A 20,800-nucleotide genomic window follows, 5' to 3' on the forward strand; every position below is an offset into this window, starting at 1 on the left:
GAGAGGTGTGCCTACCTCTGCCAACTCCACCCCTCAGGTGGTTGAGGGGAGGTGAAGCACAACTCTCAGTCCCCGCTATCTTGCAGATGGGCGGGACCCAGCCAACCAGGGAAAGGCTTATGCCCCCCCTCCCACTGAAGGGTGGCATAATAGGGGGTGTACCCACCCCAGAGAAGGGACCCTTTGATCCCAACCTTTTTACCTACCTGTAACGCCCCATGATCTAGTATTTAGAGGCACCCCTGAACCTCGCTTCCTCAGACTAAAAACTAGAAGAAGAAAAGAACCAGAACCGAACAGCTGTGCCAAAGCTAACAAGCGGAAGATGCCCACTGACTTGGCCCGAGCCCTACCGGCCTGTCCCCACCTCGAACCTGCTCCAGCGATATCCCGGTTTGTCCTGCAGCCAGCAACCTCAAGGAACCCGGAGGACCTGCCTGCCTTCAATTTCAAAGAGACTGTCTCCCTTTAACACCGAATATGTTCAAACAACAGATTCCAGCTCCGCAAGGATCCACAAGTTTGTACCACTCTGCACCCGACGCCCATGGCCCGGGTTCGAGTGGCCCAACACCAGGAGGAGGTCTCCCAGGGCGATCCTAACCCAAGATCAGGGGACTCCTGACCTGCCTCAATCCTCCAGTCGACGCCTGCAGCCTCAAACCGGAAGGTTCCCCCAACTGTGACCAGGAGCTGGTAAGAAGAAAGGCTCCCCTGCAACCGACGCCCCACGGCCCTGGTTGGCCCAACTGACGGTGCCTAACCAACCCCCAAGATCCCACCTTACCTCTCCCAGAGGTGGTCGCACCCAGAGGACCTTCGTCCCCGAGCGCGCAGTGCTTTTACAAACTGGAGCCTCCCAATTGAAAGCTGCAGGGCTTCCGACTTCAAAACAGCATTCTGCACCCGGCCGCCCCAGTGCTGCTGAAGGTTCATCTTTTGTGCTGGCCTAAACCTTAATTTGCCCTGAGCTTAAGTCCAGGACCTTTGCTCCCACAACCCAGTGTCCTGCTCTTCAGCAGCCACCAACCAGTGGCCCCCTATCCCCCTTTCGATAACATTGGGCCTAAACACTCTGCACCCAGCTGCCCTAGTGCCACTGAGGGTGCAACAACAGTGCATCACTGAACGTGGGAGACCCGCAAGTCTAACGTCAGAACTCCCACAGCCGTTTACTTACCTGTGAACCGTTAACCTGTTTTCCTTCCATAGCATAACATTGACATTTTTTCTCCAAAAAGTTTCCAAGTGTGGAGGTTTGAAATCTCAAAATATTCTTTAAAAATCGCACAAATAACCAAAACGTGTTTACTTATCTGTTTCTAGGAAATGTCCCAGTGCTGAATCTAGGTATCCAGCACTGATTTAGAAAAGTAATGTGAAAAGTAACTTATCTGCAATTTACCGTAGAAGCCCTTTCATTTCAATGTACTGCTCAAAAAAATGTATAAGTGTGGGGTTTTGAAAACTGAAAATATTCTTTAAAAATCATGCGAATAACCAAAACTTAATTACTTACCTGTTTCTACAAAATGTCCCAGTGCTGAATCTAGGTATCCAGTTAAAACTGGGTTAGAAAAGTTACTTAAAAAGTAACTTCCCTGCAATGCTGAAAAAGCCTATTCACTCCAATATACTGTATTTGCTAAGTGTTGCATACTAATGCTCCCCTGGAAATCAAACAAAGTACAATTTCTATTGCATTTTTAAACTGTTCTATATCCAGTAACTTATTACTGAAAAGTATTTAATGCTTACCTGTACCAGGCTTGCTTGGTTCTAGAAATTAAACAACAGTATATTTTTATACAAACACAATTGGCCTAGAGTTCAGTTCTTGAGTGTGTGAATTCCTTTGCTGACTGTGTACATCAAATGCTTAACACTGTCCTCTGATACTGCCTTACTGCTCGACCAAGCTACCACTATTAGAGAGTAAGGTTCTATCTTACTTTAACCTCTGCCTACCTTTGGGGACTCTTGGACTCTATACACACTGTACCTCACTTTGGTGCCTTCGGGCTCAGGTGCACACCGATGCGCTGCTTCCTATGCCCCGCCCTCGGGCCCGGCAAAGAAGCCTACCAAGCCTTCCGGCGACTCTGGCTCAAGTCTGCCTGCCGCCGGCGCCGAAATCCACTAATCGGCACCGAAAAAGAAGCCGCACCCATCCTCGAGGCCGACTGCTACTTCCACCCCAAAGCCCTTGGCACCGAAGACTCCAACCAGTGACTCCCCGGCACCGAAAAAACACTCTGAGCCGACGAAGAAGCCACTCCCCAAAAGTTCGGACTCTCACTCTTCAGAGCCGAAAAAAGCATCGACACTGAAGAAGCACACAGACTGGCAAATCACACGGCTCGAAGCCCAAAACCGCTCAGCAGCCAGCACCGAAAAAGCCCTCAATGCCGAGAGTCGACACCGAACACCCAACCTTCTTCAGAAGAGCTTTTTCGACCAGACCCTCAACAAAAAACTCTAACTAAAAACCCTAAAACGGGTCAATTGACTCTCCAGTTCCAGAAAAAGACCACTGGACATGCCTGCACCGTCTCCACCACCTAAAAAGAGGGATGAGCCACGTCACCTCTTAGAGTCCCTTCTCAACCTCCTCAACCTCGTTCTCCTACGCCATCCCCTACACCGGTATATGACGACAACACATATGATGACACGGGACGGTGACAACAACATGCCACTAGATGACCCCAGTCCACCAGGTTCCCCTGACCCCTGGCATGACTATAATACGCCTGATGTCCCTAATGTCCCGCAAGAGGACATCTACCCCTCTAGGCCTTCCCCACCAGAAGATTCCATGGGTTTTAATCAGCTAATACACCGGGCTGCCCAGTACCACGGGGTCGACCTACATACAGAACTGGTCGAAGACTATTTTTTAATGGACACTTTCGACACCACCCAAAGGTCCACATCCACTTTACCCATACTCAAAGGGGTGATTAAACACGCTACAGAAGTATTTAAAGACCCTTTCAGGACTAGAATCATCAATCCTAGAATTGAGAAAAAATACAAAGCTGCCCCTACAGACCCAGCTTATATTAAGGGCCCTGTTCCATTAGACTCAATGGTGGTGTCAAATGCTAGGAAAAGGGCTAATTCGCGGACATCAGGTGATGCAGCTCCGTCCGACAAGGAGTCTAAACTCCTGGATGCCTCTGGCAAAAGAACAGCATCCCAGGCAGCGAATATTTGGCGCATGGCAAATACTCAAGCCCTGTTAGCCAGATACAATAGGGCTCACTATGATGAGTTAGAGTCCCTACTCCAACACCTCCTGGACAAATACAAACATAAGGCCAACGATCTAATACAAGAGGGTAAAATTATCACCAACACCTCTATCCGGTGTGCTCTTGATGTGGCAGATACCGCATCCAGAGCAGTAAACACAAGCGTCCTTCTTTGCAGGCACACTTGGCTACGCATTTCCGGTTTTAAACCTGAGGTGCAAAGCTCTCTCCTCAATCAACCATTCGACCAACAACACCTTTTTGGCCCTAATGTTGATGCATCCCTTAAGAAGATGAAAAAGGACACCGACACAGACAGCCAAATCAATGGGAGCTTTGCAATTGCAAGCTCCCAGATGTTCTTTTCGTCGCTCATCCTACAAGGGCAACTCCAGGGGATACTCGTCTGATACCCCATCCACCTCCTACAAGGCTCTCACCCAATCCACCTTTATCAGAGGTTATCACAGAGGAGGATACAGAGGCAACAATAACAAGGGCAGAGGCAAGACTAACAACACCCGCTCTGCCTCCACCCCTGCCCAATGACTTCCCCCGGACTATTCCACTCCTGTCGAGGGAAGACTACAGCAGTTCCTTCCTGTCTGGACCAACATCACCACAGACAGGTAGGTGCGACAAATAGTGCAATCAGGTTACTGTCTCGAACTTACCTCTACTCCCCCCCAAACATTCCAACCAAACAGCGTCCAATATCAGCAGAACATTTGTCACTCCTCAAACAAGAGGTAATTTCTTTACTACAAAAAAGTGCAATAGAACTAGTTCCCCTGCACCAACAAAACACTGGAGTTTACTCCCTGTATTTTCCCATACCAAAGAAGGATGGCTCTCTGAGACCTATTCTAGACCTCGGGCCACTAAACCTGTACATACAATCAGACCACTTCCACATGGTCGCACTTCAGCAAGTCCTCCCTCTACTTTCACAGGGCGACTTCCTAGCCACCTTAGATCTCAAGGACGCCTATTTCCATATTCCCATACATGCTACTCACAGAAAATATCTCAGGTTTGTAGTTGACGGGCAGCACTATCAATTCAAAGTACTCCCTTTCGGAGTCACAACAGCACCACGGGTATTCACAAAGTGCCTTGCAGTAGTCTCAGCCCATCTAAGAAGATAACACATTCACGTCATCCCATACCTCGACGACTGGCTCACAAAAGCCAGTTCGTACAACCAGTGTGTTCATCCCACTCATGCAACTATCCAATTACTCCACGACATGGGGTTCACAATAAACCACACCAAGTCTCATCTGAAACCCTCTCACACGCAACAGTACCTCGGCGCCACAATAAACGCCTCAGAAGCGCTAGCCTATCCCAATCCAGCCAGGATAGCAAGCATTCTCGCTCTCCTACCCAAATTTCAGCCGCATCACTCTCTTCCAGCTCGAGTGTTCATGCAGCTCATAGGGATGATGGCCTCTTGCATATTCATAGTGCCTCATGCAAGACTCCAGATGCGTCCCATACAAGAGTGCTTAGCACGCCAATGGAACCAGGCTCAAGGTCAGCTAACAGATCTGGTGTTGGTAGACGGTCGCACTCATCGCTCTCTGCAGTGGTGGAACACCAAAAACCTTTCCAAAGGGTAACCGTTCCTAGAGCAAGTTCCTCAGATTGTCATGACAGCGGACGCATTGCTCTCCGGCTGGGGAGCTCACCTATTACATCACACCATGCAAGGCAGGTGGACACCTCAATAGAAGTTATTCCACATCAATAACCTGGAATTACTGCCCATATTCCTAGCCTTAAAAGCATTTTAAAAACAAATATCAGGCAAGACTGTCCTAGTCCGCACGGACAACATGACAGCCATGTACTACTTCCAAAAACAAGGCGGGACACACTCTGCAGCTCTCCCAGCTAGCACAAAACATATGGAGGTGGGCTATACCTCAGAACATTTTTCTCCTAGCCCAACATGTCCCAGAAGTCCAAAACACCATAGCTGATCTGTTAAGTCGTCAAACACAACAGATCCACGAGTGGGAACTCCATCCACAAGTTCTTCAACCATACTTTCAAATGTGGGGGCAACCACAGATGGACCTCTTCGCCACCCACGAAAATGCCAAATGCCCAAGCTTCGCCGCCAGATACCCACACCCATTGTCCAAAGACAATGCGATATGGATGAACTGGTCAGGCAGATTTGCATACGTCTTTCTGCCTCTCCCACTCATACCACTAGTGGTGCGCAAACTACGGCAACACTCACTGACTATCATTCTAGTTGCTCCAACTTGGGCCAGACAACCGTGGTACACCACATTGCTGGAACTGTCAGTAGTTCCGCACCAAAGATTACAACTCTCACCACGCCTCTTAACACAGAACCGTGGAGAGATCAGACACCTGGACCCAGCTCAGCTCAACCTTGCGATCTGGCTCCTGAAATCTTAAAATGTGGTTACCTTAATCTTCCTCCTGACTGTATGAACGGCATTAAGGAGGCTAGACTCCCTACCACTAGAGCCTGTTATGCAGCTAAGTGGAAACGATTTGTGATATATTGTCATAACAAAAGCATCAATCCCCTAGATGTGTCTATCCAACACATCATAACCTACCTACTACACCTACAAAGGTGCAACTTAGCCTATACGTCTATTTGGCTACACCTTGCTGCTATAACAGCATATGTACAAAATAGACAACATTTATCACTATTCAGAGTACCCACCATATAAGCCTTTATGGAAGGACTCAAACGGATAATTCCTCCCAGAGTTCCACCCTCACCTGTGTGGAATTTAAATATCGTTCTCACACGACTAATGGGACCTCCTTTTGAACCTCTACATAAATGTGAGCTACAATTCTTAACATCGAAGGTTGCTTTCCTAGTGGCCATAACTTCTCTAAGAAGAGTTAGTGAGCTACAATCCCTAACTATTCAGGAACCATTCTTACAAATCCATCACAATAAGGTGGTTCTCCGCACTAATCCTAAATTCCTCCCTAAGGTCATTTCCCCCTTCCACTTTAATCAATCTGTGGAGTTGCCTGTATTCTTCTCGCAACCACACACAGTCGCAGAAAGAGCTCTTCATACTTTAGATGTTAAAAGAGCATTGCTCTATTACATTGAAAGAACACAACCTTTTCGAAAAACCAAACAACTTTTTGTTTCTTTCTCACCACCACACAAAGGCAATCCCATATCCAAGTCCGGAATAGCCACATGGATTGTTAAATGCATACAAATTTGCTACCACAAAGCAAAACGCACTTTAACTGTTCCTCCTAGTACTCACTCTACAAGAAAAATAGGGGCTTCTATGGCATTCTTAGGGAACATTCCATTAGATGACCTCTGCAAAGCAGCTACATGGTCTACACAGCATACGTTCACAAAACTCATGTGTAGATGTGCAATCAAAACAACAAGCCAATGTGGGCCAAGCTGTACTCAAAACCCTATTTCAGACTACTGCAACAGATACTGGTGGCCGCCGCTAAGGACTGCTATACAATCTATGCATAGTGTGTTATCTGCCTCGAATGGAATATGCTACTTACCAGTAAGCATCTGTTGGCATGTAGAGCTTCAGATCTACACCCGCCCACCCGCCTCCCCGGCTTCCTTTATCTGTTCCAGTATTATCTTATTTAGATACAGCATACAAGGGCATCTTCCTGTTTCTTACAAAGCTCCATCATTTCCCTGCTGGCGAAAAACAATCTGAGGATGGAGCCGATGCCCATGCGCACTATGATCCCAAGGAGGAGTCACCTACCTCGTGACTTTCAAAGACTTTCCAGGACAAAAACAAGTGCAAACATCCGGACCCAACCCAAGATGGCGATCTATGCATAGTGTATAGATCTGCAGCTCTACATGCCAAGAACAGATGCATACTGGTAAGTAGCATATTCCATACTAAGGTGAGTTATAGTGTGCACAGAGTCCAGGGGATACCCAAAGGCTTACAGAGGTAATAGTAAATAATACCTTACTCCCTATTTGTGTTAGTGTGAGCGAGCTGTATGGCTTTATCAGAGGGTAGTTGTAGGAACTGGCTTTGTTGATACTAAACCAAAGTGATGTATAGTGTGCACAGAGTCCAGTGGAACCCCAAAGGAAGGCAGAGGTATAGTTAGATAGAACCTTACTCTCTATTTGTGGTAGTGTGGTCGAGCATTAAGGCAGTATCAGAGGACAGTGTTAAGCATTTGTTGTACACACTCAGTCAGCAAATACATTCACACACTCAGACTGAACTTCAGACCAATTGTTTTTGTATAAAAATATTCCTTTAGTGATTTTATTTTCTAGAACCAAGCAAGCCTGGCACAGGTAAGCAAAAAATACTTTACAGTAGTAATGCAATTGAAATGCAGTTTGAATAATAATTGTATATGCACTTTGGTTTGATTTACAGTACGGATGCAGAGAAATGCAATACTGTGTAAATGCAATACATAGACTTGAATAGGCTTTTTAGTAAAATAGCAGGTAAGTAACTTTCCAGAATACTAGGATTACACCGAGTAGTATACCTAGATACTACTCTGGGACAGTTCTCTGAAAACAGGTAAGTAAAATCGTTTTTGTTCGATTATGCAATTTTAAAGAATTTCTTTAGTTTTTCGAACCCTACACTTAAAAACTTTTCACAGAAAATAGTCAATGTTATCCTATGAAGGAAAATAGTGTTATCGGTTTTGAGGTAAGTATTTGTTAGTGGGAGTTGAGGTTTTGGGGGTAGACTCATGGGTCCCCCAGGGTCAAGGATGCACTCTTGTTAAACCCTCAGCGGCAATAGGGCGGCCGGGTGCAGAGTGCTGAGGCCGAATGTTATCCAATAGGGGATAGGGGGACTCCGGTTGGTAGCTGCTGACTAGCAGGCCACTTGGCTGTGGTAGAAAAGCTCCTGGACTTTAGCTCAGGGCAAATGGGGAAACAAAGTAGCACCAAAGGTACACCCTTAGTGGCACTATCGCGGCCTGGTGCAGAGCGCAGTTTTACACGTCAGATTCCCTGTTTATTTCAATGGAGAACCTCCTGTTTGGAAAGACACTGCAGGCTTAGGGACCAAGGTCCTCTGGGTGCGACCATCATTTCGAGAGGTAAGTTGGGAAGTTAGAGGTTGGTTAGGCGCCGTCGTTTTGGGCACACAAGGCTGTGTGGCGTCTGGTGCAGGGGTGCCTTTTGGGGTTGGATCATCTTACAAGCTCCTGGTCGCCGTTAGGGGGACCTTCTGGATTTAGGCTGCAGGCATCAGCTGAAGGCTTGAGGCAGGTCAGGGGTCACCGGATCTTGGGTCCGGATCGCCGGGGCGACCACCTCGTGCTGTTTGCCCACTTGAACTCGGGCCGTGGATGGCGGGTGCAGAGTGGGGCAGATTCGTGGTGTCCGGCTGGAGCCAAAGGTTGCAGATGAACAAATCCGGTGTTCACTGGAGACAAAGTCTTTGTGCTTGAAGGCAGGCAAGTCCTCTGGGGTTTTCGAGGTTGCTGACTGCAGGACACACACAGATTTCGCAGGAGCAGGTTCGAGGTGGAGACAGGCCAGTAGGGCTGGAGCCAAGCCAGTGGCGTCTTCCTCTTGTTAGCTTCGTCACGGCTGTTCGGTTGATCTTCTTCTTCTTTTCTTGTTGCAGGTTCTGTCTGAAGAAACAAGGTTCAGGGGTGCCCCTAAATACTAGATGTAGGGGCGTTACAGGTAGGTAAAAGGCAGGGACCATTGGATAGCAAAACACACAAGATGATGGACGGAATGTTGCACATTGGCAAAACATTCACCCCCAGTCACAGATCTGGATTTAATCCATCGTTATTTTGCTCACCACGCCACCCCAGTTCAGACCTGGCCATATGCAAAACAGTCTTGACCCTGTGCCTCATGGGAACAGTCCAGCCCGAACTGCCAAGCCATGTCTTCCCTGGACCGGAATCAAGCATCCTAGGACCTGTTTCGGGGTTTCACCCCTCTTCAGCCAGGATAGCTTGACTCCAGTGGCGTAGTGAGCACGGGACCCACGTCTGGGCATACCCTTCCCACATAGGGCGAACAGCAAAACACACAGGATGATGGACGGAATGTTGCACATTGGCAAAACATTCACCCCCAGTCACAGATCTGGGTTTGGATCCCTTCCTTGGTGTGGGTACACCCTCTGTTATTCCACCCTCCAGTGGGAGGAGGGCATAAGCCTGTCCCTGGTTGGCTGAGTCCCTCCATCTGCAAGATGGCAGGAACTGGGAGTTGTGCCTCACCTCCCCCACCTGAGGGGTGGAGTTGGCAGAGGTGGGCACACCTCTCTTCCTCACTTGTTTTTTTCCTGCCGGTTCTCGTGCCCAAAGTAGGGGGTCAGAGCCAGTGGGGACCAGTTGCTGAAAGCAACAAGTGGCCTGGGGAAGCTCACAAAGGCGGCAAGCCATTGAAGCTTCCCCTTTGTGAACCCTGCCCATCCGGGGGGGTGGAGGCTTGGCACCTCGTCCCACGATGTGCATTGTTTTAGGCCCCAGAGAGGAGCAGGCTCTCGACACATGGATCCAGAAACATGTCTGGTGGTGGCAGCTGAAAGCAGCCACTCAGCCTGGACACTAGTGGTAGGTTACTTTTCAGGGGGCATCTCTAAGATGCCCTCTGTGTGCATCTTACATTAAATCCCACACTGGTATCAGTGTGGATTTAATGTGCTGAGAAGTTTGATACCAAACTTTTCAGTTTTCAGTGTAGCCATTCTGGTGCTGTGGAGTTCATAATGACAAACTCCCAGCACCACATACTTTTAATGGCAGCACTGCACTTACAATGTCTAAGAATGGACTTAAACAGTGTAGGGGTACAGGGCTCATGCACCTGTACTCTCATCACTGGTATAGTGCACCCAGCTAGGGCATTGGATTCTAGGCATGACACACAGAGGTGTATGCCATGTCCTCTCTTCACTTTGTTCTACACCAAAACACGCAACCTGCAAAGGCAGTGTGTGTATGTAGAGGTAAAGGGCCTTTAAGGGTGGCACAATAGGTGCTGCAGCCCTTAGAGGTCTTCCATGGTTACAGTGCCCTGTGATGTGACACGCTGTTATCTCCCCGCACAGGTCATTGTACTGGCTCAGGAGTACTCGCATCATTGTTGCGTGACTCACAGCACCTTTCATATATTTCCAAATTGGATTGGTTGCCGCTATTTGTGTAATTTGGTAAGCCCTTCAGTAGCTGGTATTTTTATCCTTCACGTGCCTACGCCCGCAGCACTCTCACTGTCTGTGCGCCTTCTCTCTTCTTACTAGGTTACCGCGCCTCTCCATACCAGTGCCCACAATTGGGATTGCCCCAATCCCACCCTACCTCCTTTGCTATGGTAAGAGTTAACGCATGCCCGTATTGGTTTTAGACCATACAATTGGTGGCTATTCCTGAAATTTGTTTCTTTATACCAGCGCCAAGCTGCTCGAGTGATCTAACGTACCCTAGTAATCCCTTCCTGGCATTTTCGCAATTGCCTCATTCCTTGCCCCCTGCTATTACGCTTGGTAAGCTATGCTAGAAACAACTTAGCCCATCACAACTCACGCCTTTATAGCACTTGTATGAAAGGCTGCCATTTCACCCGTAGCACCCACGCCGTAACACTTTAAGGTCTTGATCCATTGCTGCACCTTGAGATCGTTGTTTCTTACCAATTTTCACCCAGCATGTGTATTGTATCAACACCTAGCACACGACGTCTGGATGGAAGACTTGTACCACCTTTGTCTCTCACTAGCACTATGTTACAGACCATTTTTTCTAAAGTCTTTTCGATCTACTTATTTTTCTTTTGTCCCCTCTCCCTTTTGCTATTGTCTTTCAGGCTATAATTACCTCAGGCATATAATTTTTACGTCCAGATGATGATCCCAGTATTGTTTCTACGGGATCGAAACGTCGTCGAACTTGTATGCACCGTAAACGCAATTGAATTAATTATGTAACGGTGTCTCTACATATTGTTTGCTTGTTGCATTTCTTTATACATTTGTTTTGTCCTATCTGAGCCTTTTTCGGAATCTGTGAATTTCTGCTCATTTGTGTCTTTGTTATATATGTTGCGTTGGACGCAGGATTGTCTCCCACTTTATTCTTGTGTTTTATGTGACTGGATACATTGTTAAATTTTCTGTCCGACTGGACAGCTTTAATATAGCACTGATTTCAGGCCTATATTCATTGTTTTTTGTGTGAATCTCCCCTGTCAGGGACTTCTATGTAATTGTAACCTACTACTACCACCCAAGGTACCTGACCATTACAATTGGGTTCCCTTGTTAATTAAACTAGCTATCACACTGGGACATTTCCTAGACAAAGTTAGGTAAAACACTTTTGCAGTAAAACACACTTACTTAGGTTTCCTTACAAACACAACTCAACACTTGAAAGTTTTTCAGAAAAAAACAGTCAATGCAATCTAATGGAGAAAAATGTGGTTAGCGGTTTGCAGGTAAGTAAATGATCTTGAGGGGTGAGTTTCTGGGGTTACAACAAGGGTTTCCCCAGGGTCAAGGATGCACTCAAAGAGCACTCTCATCGGCACTAGGGCAATGGGGTGCAGAGTGCTGAGGCCTAATGTTAGCCTGTGGGACTAGGGGGCAGTCGGCTGGTGGCTGTTCCCGGGCAAGCCATGGGGTTGATGAAGCAAAGCCTTATGGTTAAGCTCAGGGCAAAGGAGGTTTAAGTCAGCACACAAGGTGCACCCACAGACCCGCAGAAGCACAGGGGCGGCCGGGTGCAGGCGGCTAGTTTGCCATTGGTTGCCCTGTTGTTTCCAGTCTGAGATCTCCAGTCGGAACAAAGACTGCAGGCTCGGGCACAGACTTTCTAGAGGTGGGTTGGAGAGGTAAGTTGGAGAGGTAAGTTGGGATGCAGGGGGATGCCTGGACACCGTCGGTTGGTCCATCTCAGGCCGGAGGGCGTTGGGTGCAGGGGTGACTTTAGGCATCAGATTTTCCTACCAGCTCCGGTCACAGGGTTCCTCCAGATAGAGGCTGCAGGCGTCGACAGAGGCTTGAGGAAAGTCGGGGATCACCAGATCCCAGGTCGGATTCACCGGGGGAACCTCCTCATGGTGTTGGACCACTCGAACTCTGGTTGTGGGCGTCGGGTGCAGTGCTGCAGACTTGCGGATTTGACTGGAGCCAGATTCTGGTTCTTGAGCAAATATGGTGCTCACAGGAGACAGAATCTTGGTAGGGAAGGCAGGGGAGGTCATCTGGGTTCTGGGGGGCTGCTGGCTGCAGGACATGCTGGGATTCCGCTGCAGCAGGTCGAGGTCGGGACAGGCTGGTAGGACTGGGACCAAGCAGTTGGTGTCCTCCTCTTCTTCCTTCAGCATGACCAACTGGTCCCTTCCTTGGGGTGGGTAGACTCCTTATTATGTCACCCTCTAGTGGGAGCGGAGCATAAGGCTCACTCTGATTGGCTAGGTCACCCCATCTTCAAGATGGCGTGGACAGAGAGTTTGCAAAGATGGGTATACCTCTCCTCCTCTCTTTGCTTTCCCACCGATTCTCGTTCACAAAGTAGGTTTAGAACTGTTGGAGGCCAGTTGCTGGGAGGAGCTAATGGCTGGGTCAGCTCACAAAGGCAGCAAACCTTAGAAGCTTCCCCTTTGTGGACCCTGCCCATCCTGGGGGAGGAGGCTTGGCACTTCTGCCCAGGATGTGCTTTGTTTCAGGACCTGGAGAGCGGGAGGCTCTCGACCAGGGGACCAGAAACATGTCTGGGGTGGCAGTTGGCGAGCAGCCACTCAGTTAGGACACTAGAGGTAGGTTTTTCTTCAGTGGGCATCTCTAAGATGCACTCTGAGTGCATTTGGTATTAAATCCCACACTAGCGTCAGTGTGGGTTTAATGGGCTGAGAAGTCTGATATGAACCTTCTCAGAATTCAGTAAAGACATTATGGTAGTGTGGAGTCCTTAATGACAAACTCCCAGACCATATATTCTTTATGGCTGTACTGCACTTACAATGTCTAAGAATGGACATAAACCCATTAGGGGTACCGGGCTCAATGCATGTACCCTCACCAGTGGTATAGTGAACCCAGCTAGAGGGGTGTCTTACCTATACCGTAAGCAGTGGGCTGCAGACATGGCACACAGGTATGTGTGCCATGTCGACTCTTCACTTTCCTCTGCGCCAAAACACGCAGCCTGCAATGGCAGTTTGTGTGTGTTGAGGTACAGAGATTCTGCGGGTGGCCCTATATGTGCTGCAGCCCTTAGAAGCCTTCCCTGGTCATGGTGCTCTTGGTACCTATGGTACCTTTTACAAGGCACTTACATGTGGCCAGAGAGGTGGCAATTGGGGGTACAAAGGTACAGTTTTAGGGAAAGAACACAGGCCCTGGGAACCTGGTAGGCAGGAACCCAGGGCACACTTAGTCAAGGAGCCTCAACATCAGCCAAAAAGTGGGGGGCAACCATGGAAAAAGGGGCACTTTCCTACACATACAACATGTGTATTGCAGGTTATTCTGTCCTGAATCACAACATTGAGGCCCTCAAATGTTTTTTATGATTTTAAATTTAGTCCATGTTGCCAGGCCGTACAGGAATTGCATTTGCCAAATCCCTTCATATTTTCTGATAGTCAATCGTTTGCCTTCCTGTGATCAAAAAATGTTGTGTTAGGATGTCACCCAACGACTCTTACCCGTCCCATCTCCTTCCCTTCTTCCCCCCCTGCCCTCCTTTTTTCCCCTTCCCCCCTTTCTCCTTCCTCTTCCCTTCTTTCCCCTTTCGCCTTACTCCCCTATACCTTCCTTCCCCTTCCCCTTTCCCTACTTCCCTTTTCTCCTCCTTCCCCTTCCCCTCTTTCCCTCTTCACCTTTTTCCCCTCTTCCCTTGCCCCCTTTTGCTACCTTTCCTTGCCTCCTTTTCCCCTCGCGCTTCTTCCCTTTCTCTGTGATTGTTTCCTATGTAAGTAGTCATTTCCAACTACCCTTGTATAGAGTCAGCTTACATATTTTGTGCATGCATTGTGATACTTAGACATAATCTTCTCCAAATGAAAGTTATATCGAAGAGCTATGTTCGCTCTTCTGTCCCGACCCATACAAGTTTGGTAATAATTGATTTAATGTTGTGCCAACAACATCCGTAATGCATACTTACTTTTTTTCATGATTGAAAAATTATATATAAATGTTTTTTTTAAAAGTGCCCTGTGCTTCAGTCATCTATTGCCTCAAGCACTGTCTGGACATTGTCCAAACTTGGATGTTCCACACTTACCTGAAGCTCAAGCCTCCAAGACAGCAGTCCTGTTCTTTGTGTAGAACAACAAACAAACATTACAAACTTGTCTTAATCGCATGGACTTTAACTGCCTTGTGACCCAATTTTCACCAAACGATAAATCACCTGAATACACCCTGTACACCATCATTTACTCTAAAGGAACACTTTGCCCAAAAACAAAGACAGGCTGTTACCAGCTGTCTCTTCTATAGAACGTGAAATTGTTTTTTCCTAGAAAGCAACTTCAGAACTGCTGTCCAAGCCCTCATGCTCTTTCATCTGGATGGTGTTAACACCCTGCCCCATGGCCTCCCACACTCCACACTGCACCCGGTAAGGGCATCCTACACGCTGCAGCACATCTCATCCAGAATATATCACCCCCATCCTAATAGAGTTCTGTTGGTTACCCCTTTCCCTTCCTTGCACTTCCCCTCTTCCCCTCTATCTTCAAAGCCAGCTGCATCATATACAAAGACATCCGCTTCAGACTGAAGACTAAGAAGTGTAAAAAGTAAAAACAAAGCGTCAGGCCTGTTTTGGCTCGTCACACATGATCTGGAACATCTCCCATATCCAACCAGACCGGCATAATGCTGCTCCTTTTTTGGAAAGAGCTGAATACTCATATATCACTTGTTGACTTTATGCCTGTCTTTGACCATGTACAGCACTCCCCTGCCCTTTGGCTAGATTCGCACTAAACTCAAAAAGGGAATTTGGAGTCAGACATTAACTAATAGTACACTGATGGGTGCTCTTTTTTTTCTTCTTTTGCTTAATTAGTTAAGAGGTCATGTTAGGATTGCCTGGAGGATGTCTGTGTTGTTGTGGTTGAAAGGATTTGGCTGGAAGAAGCCACAGTGGTTTTTTTCGGGGGGGCGGGAGGGGTGTAGGAAGCTGGCTCACTATATAGTTTACCAGAATGAGGTACACATGCAGAGAGTCCTGGCAACCTTTATTAGTTTATGGAGGCAAAAATTATAACACGTAATGCTCTCTTTTGTGGTAGTGTGGGTTAGCAGTTTAGGCTTATCAGAGGGTAGTGCAAAGCATTTGTTGTACTCACAGAAGCAAAAGATAAGCCACACACTCCAATAATAAATCCAAGACCAATTTAGAAAAATAACTTGTATTTTTATAATATTTTAATACCAAGAACTTCGTAAGCAGGTAAGTACTCTTTGCAAATTTCGATTTTCAGATGTAAGTAAAATGTTCACTTAAATGCATCTTTAAGATTAATGCTTTCTTTGGGAGAAAAGGGCATATAATGTATACAGGTACTTGCAGTAGGTTTTTCGGGGGGGGGGGGTCTCCTTTAGAACTTAAGGTGGTAGGGGGGGCAAGGTCCACAGTACCACTAGCAGGTAAAGTTTACCTGCCCTGGGACGTCCGGGTGCAGAGATGCCAGTCAGGTTGGTAGCCTTACGTGCTACACTGAAGGAGAGAGAGGGGCCACCTAAAAACAGGCTGCAGAGGGGGACTTGGGGACAACGGGTGGCTCGGTACACAAGGGTCCTAGGAGCAATGCGGCACAGTTGGTTCTCAAGAACCCGGGCTGGGGGGCTCGGGTGCAGAGGGTGCAGTGTCCCAGATCCTTGCAGTTGTCGGTCTCGCCATTTGAGGGTGGAAAAATCAGGACAGCTGGGTCTTTCTGCAAGTGGGTCTGTGCGATGCTGACATCCCTCAACGGCTGCTCTGTGTCCTTGGAGTCTAGATTTGACTGAAAAAGGCTTTGGTTGCTGCAAGGGGTCTGATACCCCACATATTGGTGCTGTGTGGCTCCGGTTGGTCCTGGCGTCTTCTCACTTGGTGGGGAGACAGATCTGATCTTCCGGAGCATGGAGACATCTCCTCAGGCAGCTGCTGTGCCGGTACGACAGGTGAGCAGCAGCATGGTAAACCAGAACATACTGTTTTGGTTCTTTCGGAGTGTAGGGGAGTAGCTTCTCTACTCCAAGGGAGATTGCTGGCAATTTGCAATGGGCTGGCAGTCTACCCGGGTCCTTGTTAGAGGCTCCGCTTCAGGACGAGCCAGTTTCTTTGATTGTCGAGGCAGGGTTTGGCAGCAAAAAGTCTACAGCAAGTTTTCAGTTGTCGTTTTCTAGGTTCTTCTTTGTCCTCTTCTTCTGGGACCATCGAATCTGAGTTCCTGGCATCAGTGGTGCCACCTAAATACTCAATTTAGGGGCGCTAAGTGGAGTGACAGTTGGTAGCCAATGGGCTGCTCACCTTTAGGGCGACTATACCCTCTATATGACACTTCCAGTGGGAAGTGGGCGTAAACCTGACCCAGTGAACCTAAATCCACCTAAAACCAAGATGGTAGAATTCTATTTTTCATATTTACATCAGGTAGCCCACCTTAGGGGTGGAACTGGCCTGATAATGGACACGCCTCCTGACTAGCTAATTTTCCCACTGGGCCTCGTGCCAAATGGGCCCAGCACAGGGGGTGGCATTTTCCCTTACTGGGGGAAGCCTTGGTCGCATATCAAAGGCTGCAGAGGCCTCTGAAGCCGCTTGCCTTAATATGCTGATTATTAGGCATTGTTTCTGCCCGCAGAGAGCATGGGCTTCACCTGCAGGGGGTCAGAAACCAGTATGTGGTGGCAGGTTGGTCTACACCAAGCACCCTCTGGGTGCATGTAATAATAAATCCACTGCTGGAATCAGTTTAGGCTTATTAATACAAGATGTTTCATACCAAAGATCTTTAGTTTCAGTGAAGACATCATGTAGCTGGGGAACTCGCAATCACCAGTGCATATACCCAAGATGTCTTTGCTGTTCACAGGCAGTGTCCAAGAATCAACATGGACATCAAAGGGGCTTGGCTGCTCATGCAGATAAGTTCTCACATGTAATGTAATGGACCCTGCCGTTGGGCTGTAAGGCCTGCTGTAGGGGTGACTTGCATATATTGTCTGCAGGCATGGTACACAGGAGGTGTGCCATGTCGTGTCTTCACTTATGTGTGCACCATGTCACGCAGCCTGCAATGGTAATTTGCATGAATGTAGTGAGGGGTCTCTTAGGGTGGCACAATACATGCTGCAGCCCTTAGGGACCCGCTTTAGGTTCCATGCCGTAGGTACCAGGGATAACATTTACTAGGGACTTACGGGGGTGCTAAATGTATTGCCATTTGGGGGAGCAATTGAACAGTTTTAGGGAAGGAGATCTGGCACTGGGAAATTGGATAGCAGGAACCAAGTGCTCTTATGTCAAAATTGCATCATTTACCAGGCAAAAAGTAGGGGTAACCATATCAAAAACTGGCAATGTCCTACATGAAGGCAGCCACTCAACTAGAGCATGCAATCTCTGTGTTATTATAGCCTTATAGCCCGCCGTAGCGGGCTATACCGGCTATTAAAGGCATGCTCCCGCGTTAAAGGCCCGAGCCGGGGCTTTAATAGCCGGATTAGCCCTGCTACGAAGGGCTATAAGGCTAATAGAACATTCTGCCACTAGAAGGCAGAATGTTCTAACAAATAAAACAAAGGCCTCTCGAAGCTTAGGGGATTTAAATCCCCTCGAGCTCCGAGAGGCCTTTGTAAAACATTGGAATGTTGTTCTGCGGGCCTTTACTGGCCTGTAGAAGCATGGAGCACTCCATTGTCCACAATGGAGCTCCCAACATTCCAATGTTCTAATGCTAGTTATAGAAGGTAGTTACTGAACTACAGTGCTAAACTGGATTTGTTATAATATGCCAACTTTCTGACAAAAAAATATTTTATTTCTCCATGAAGGTATTTGCCGAGAACAGTGAAGGAAAAAGTAACCCAAGCGAGATAGTTGAGTATTCAACAGCATCTGAAAAACCTGGTCCTCCCAGTAAACCAAGCGTGAAGGGAAAAATACATACACACAGCATAAAAGTTATTTGGGGTAAGTTTATTTTTTATTTTTTAAAGAATGGCCATAATGAGTTTCAGTATGTGATAGTTTACATTTCAAAAAAACCTTGGTATATGCTTAAGAGTAAGGTTTCGTTTTTCAGCTTATGCTAAATTACTCTATGGATGAATGATGCAGTGCTAAGAACACTTACACAGTTGGATGACCGGTTTACTATGTAAAGGATCACAATAAATTAATTTAACTACATTTTTATTAGTAGTGCAGTATTGTACCCCCATTATGAAAGTACTGAGGGAGATGGCATTTTAAAAGGGTGCTTTCCCTTTACCAGACGTTTAATTCTCTAAGTGTGAGGGCAAATAGCTAAACTTTTCGGAATGATGTAGTCTTGCATTGCAATAGTGGTAAATACTCGCTTGCACATGAATCCACTTCAAGAATACCATCATGTATCTTTTGCTTATTTTCAGATCACAGTCACCAGTTTTCTGACTACTTGTACTGTGCTGTCGCAAGCCTGCTCCCTAGCCCTGGTGTCTCCCACTCTTGTCTTTTTTAAATACTTTGAGTACAACCACTTTTCTATGTACTTTTCTACTTTTACTTTCTCACTATATTATTCCTTGTTAAATATTTCTTTTAATATACATTGAAAAATGTTGTTAAAATGATTTGGGCATACATAGCAACCTCAATTGTGTAAATTTGTATTTCTTTCCAGATGCTCCAAAAGATGATGGTGGTTCCGAAATTTCAAAGTATGTGCTAGAGATTTCAGAAACTCTAAACGGTGAGTAACCTGTTCTTGTATTTAACAAAGTATTTAACCTCTTTTTATACTTTTTATGTATTGTTTTTACATTGTAACTTGATTGACATAGAGTATTGGCCTGGCCCTGGAAGATTGTGAATGATGTATATGTAAATAAAGTTACATGCCACACATTCAAGAATTCTTACATAGTGCTGGGAATCTTGCTTTACATCTGTATATGCCAGGTAGGGAGAGAGAAATCAATCCGTCGGTGATATGTATATTTAGAAGATGTGTTTCCTGAGATCGAAGAGTTAAGGCAAATACTGGTTAGAGGCTCAGCACATTACTAGTTTAGAATATTTTAGCATACTGAGGCTTTTACACGGTGTTAATAATATTGCTTAATATGTGTTTCTTTACTTACTTAGGGAAAACTGTTGTGAATATTTTTATGGGAAAAGAGGAGACTATAATCGATCTTCCCGTCCACTTCATTCACTCAGCTCTCTTGTTCTCCCTGGTGTGTACCGTTTGTGCAGAAAGAGCGAGAGCTGTCTGACTTTATTTGGGGGACCCTTTTGGCTGTCATTTTGGAGTGATTAGGGTTCCAGTGGCTGTCATTAGTTGGTGGGTCCTTAGTTATGCCACATGGAAGCACGGATGCGCAGCTGTCGAAGATTAAAGGTGACAGTTGGTTAGAGGCTCAGCACATTACTTTTTTTTTTATATTCTAGCATGCTGAGGTTTTTACACAGTTTATACTATTGCTTAATGTGTTTCTTTACTTACTTGGGGGAAGCTGTCTCAGATGATTAGAACAGACACAATAAAGAGTAAATGTAATAATTTAGATCCTGAACCGATGGAACACAGACGATTTAGAGAAATTTAGTGAAAGTATAAAGTGAACTATTTGGGTGACTGACTAAAATAAGTGTATTTTATTATGTATTTTTTTGTTCCAGGAAATGTGTGGGATACGGTTTATAGTGGATCAACAAAAGAGTGTGTATGTGATCATCTCAAACCTGGCAGTTGGTACAGATTCAGAGTACATTGCCTTAATAGTGCAGGACAAAGCCCAGTAAGTGTAACACTTTTCTCAAAGATGTTTTAGCTCTCAACATTTTGTAGGACACATGAGAAATGCTAATCCCCTTAAAATATGTTATGCACTCTGTTTGTTGCCTCATAGCGACACTAGCTTTAAGATGTTTACCATTGTTTTCCCGAACGCTGTAATATATTTTTGCACGTTTCCTGGCCCATCATGAGGTTGAAAGGTAGCAAACAGGATGATTATCATTTTTGTATATCACTATATACAGGGCTTTAAGTGATATGAAAAAGTGTATGGGGGGCACTAAAATGGGCTTGTCCTACGTGATTCAAGGCTTGCCTTAATCACGTAAAGTACATTTCTATGATTTCCATAGGTTGCCACCCTACCAATATTTTGAATATTTTGCTTCCTGTGTGAGCTGTCAGTTATTGCACTCCGATATATAACAAAGCCACTAACATACACCTAAAACCTGATGCATGCACGAAGCAGGGCACTGCTCGGGTCCCGAAGACGCATGAAAGACCAACCTATCTGCTCCCCTCCACACTGTGCCGACACCAGATGCCAGGA

At 46.5% G+C, this 20,800-nt stretch overlaps 1 protein-coding gene across 1 annotated transcript in view; it reads left to right on the top strand.

The window, feature by feature from the left end:
* LOC146829211 (fibronectin type-III domain-containing protein 3a-like) overlaps positions 1–20,800 on the top strand; it is a 608,949-nt gene that overhangs the window by 235,017 nt on the left and 353,132 nt on the right. The window contains exons 16-18 of the mRNA XM_085607850.1: positions 18,296–18,434; positions 19,129–19,197; positions 20,130–20,248. Coding sequence (XP_085463976.1) covers positions 18,296–18,434; positions 19,129–19,197; positions 20,130–20,248 — 327 coding nt within the window. The remainder of the gene's footprint in view (positions 1–18,295; positions 18,435–19,128; positions 19,198–20,129; positions 20,249–20,800) is intronic.

This window comes from Triturus cristatus, chromosome 5_2 (assembly GCF_964204655.1).
Source record: "Triturus cristatus chromosome 5_2, aTriCri1.1, whole genome shotgun sequence".
In the NCBI taxonomy this organism is placed as follows: Eukaryota; Metazoa; Chordata; class Amphibia; order Caudata; family Salamandridae; genus Triturus; species Triturus cristatus.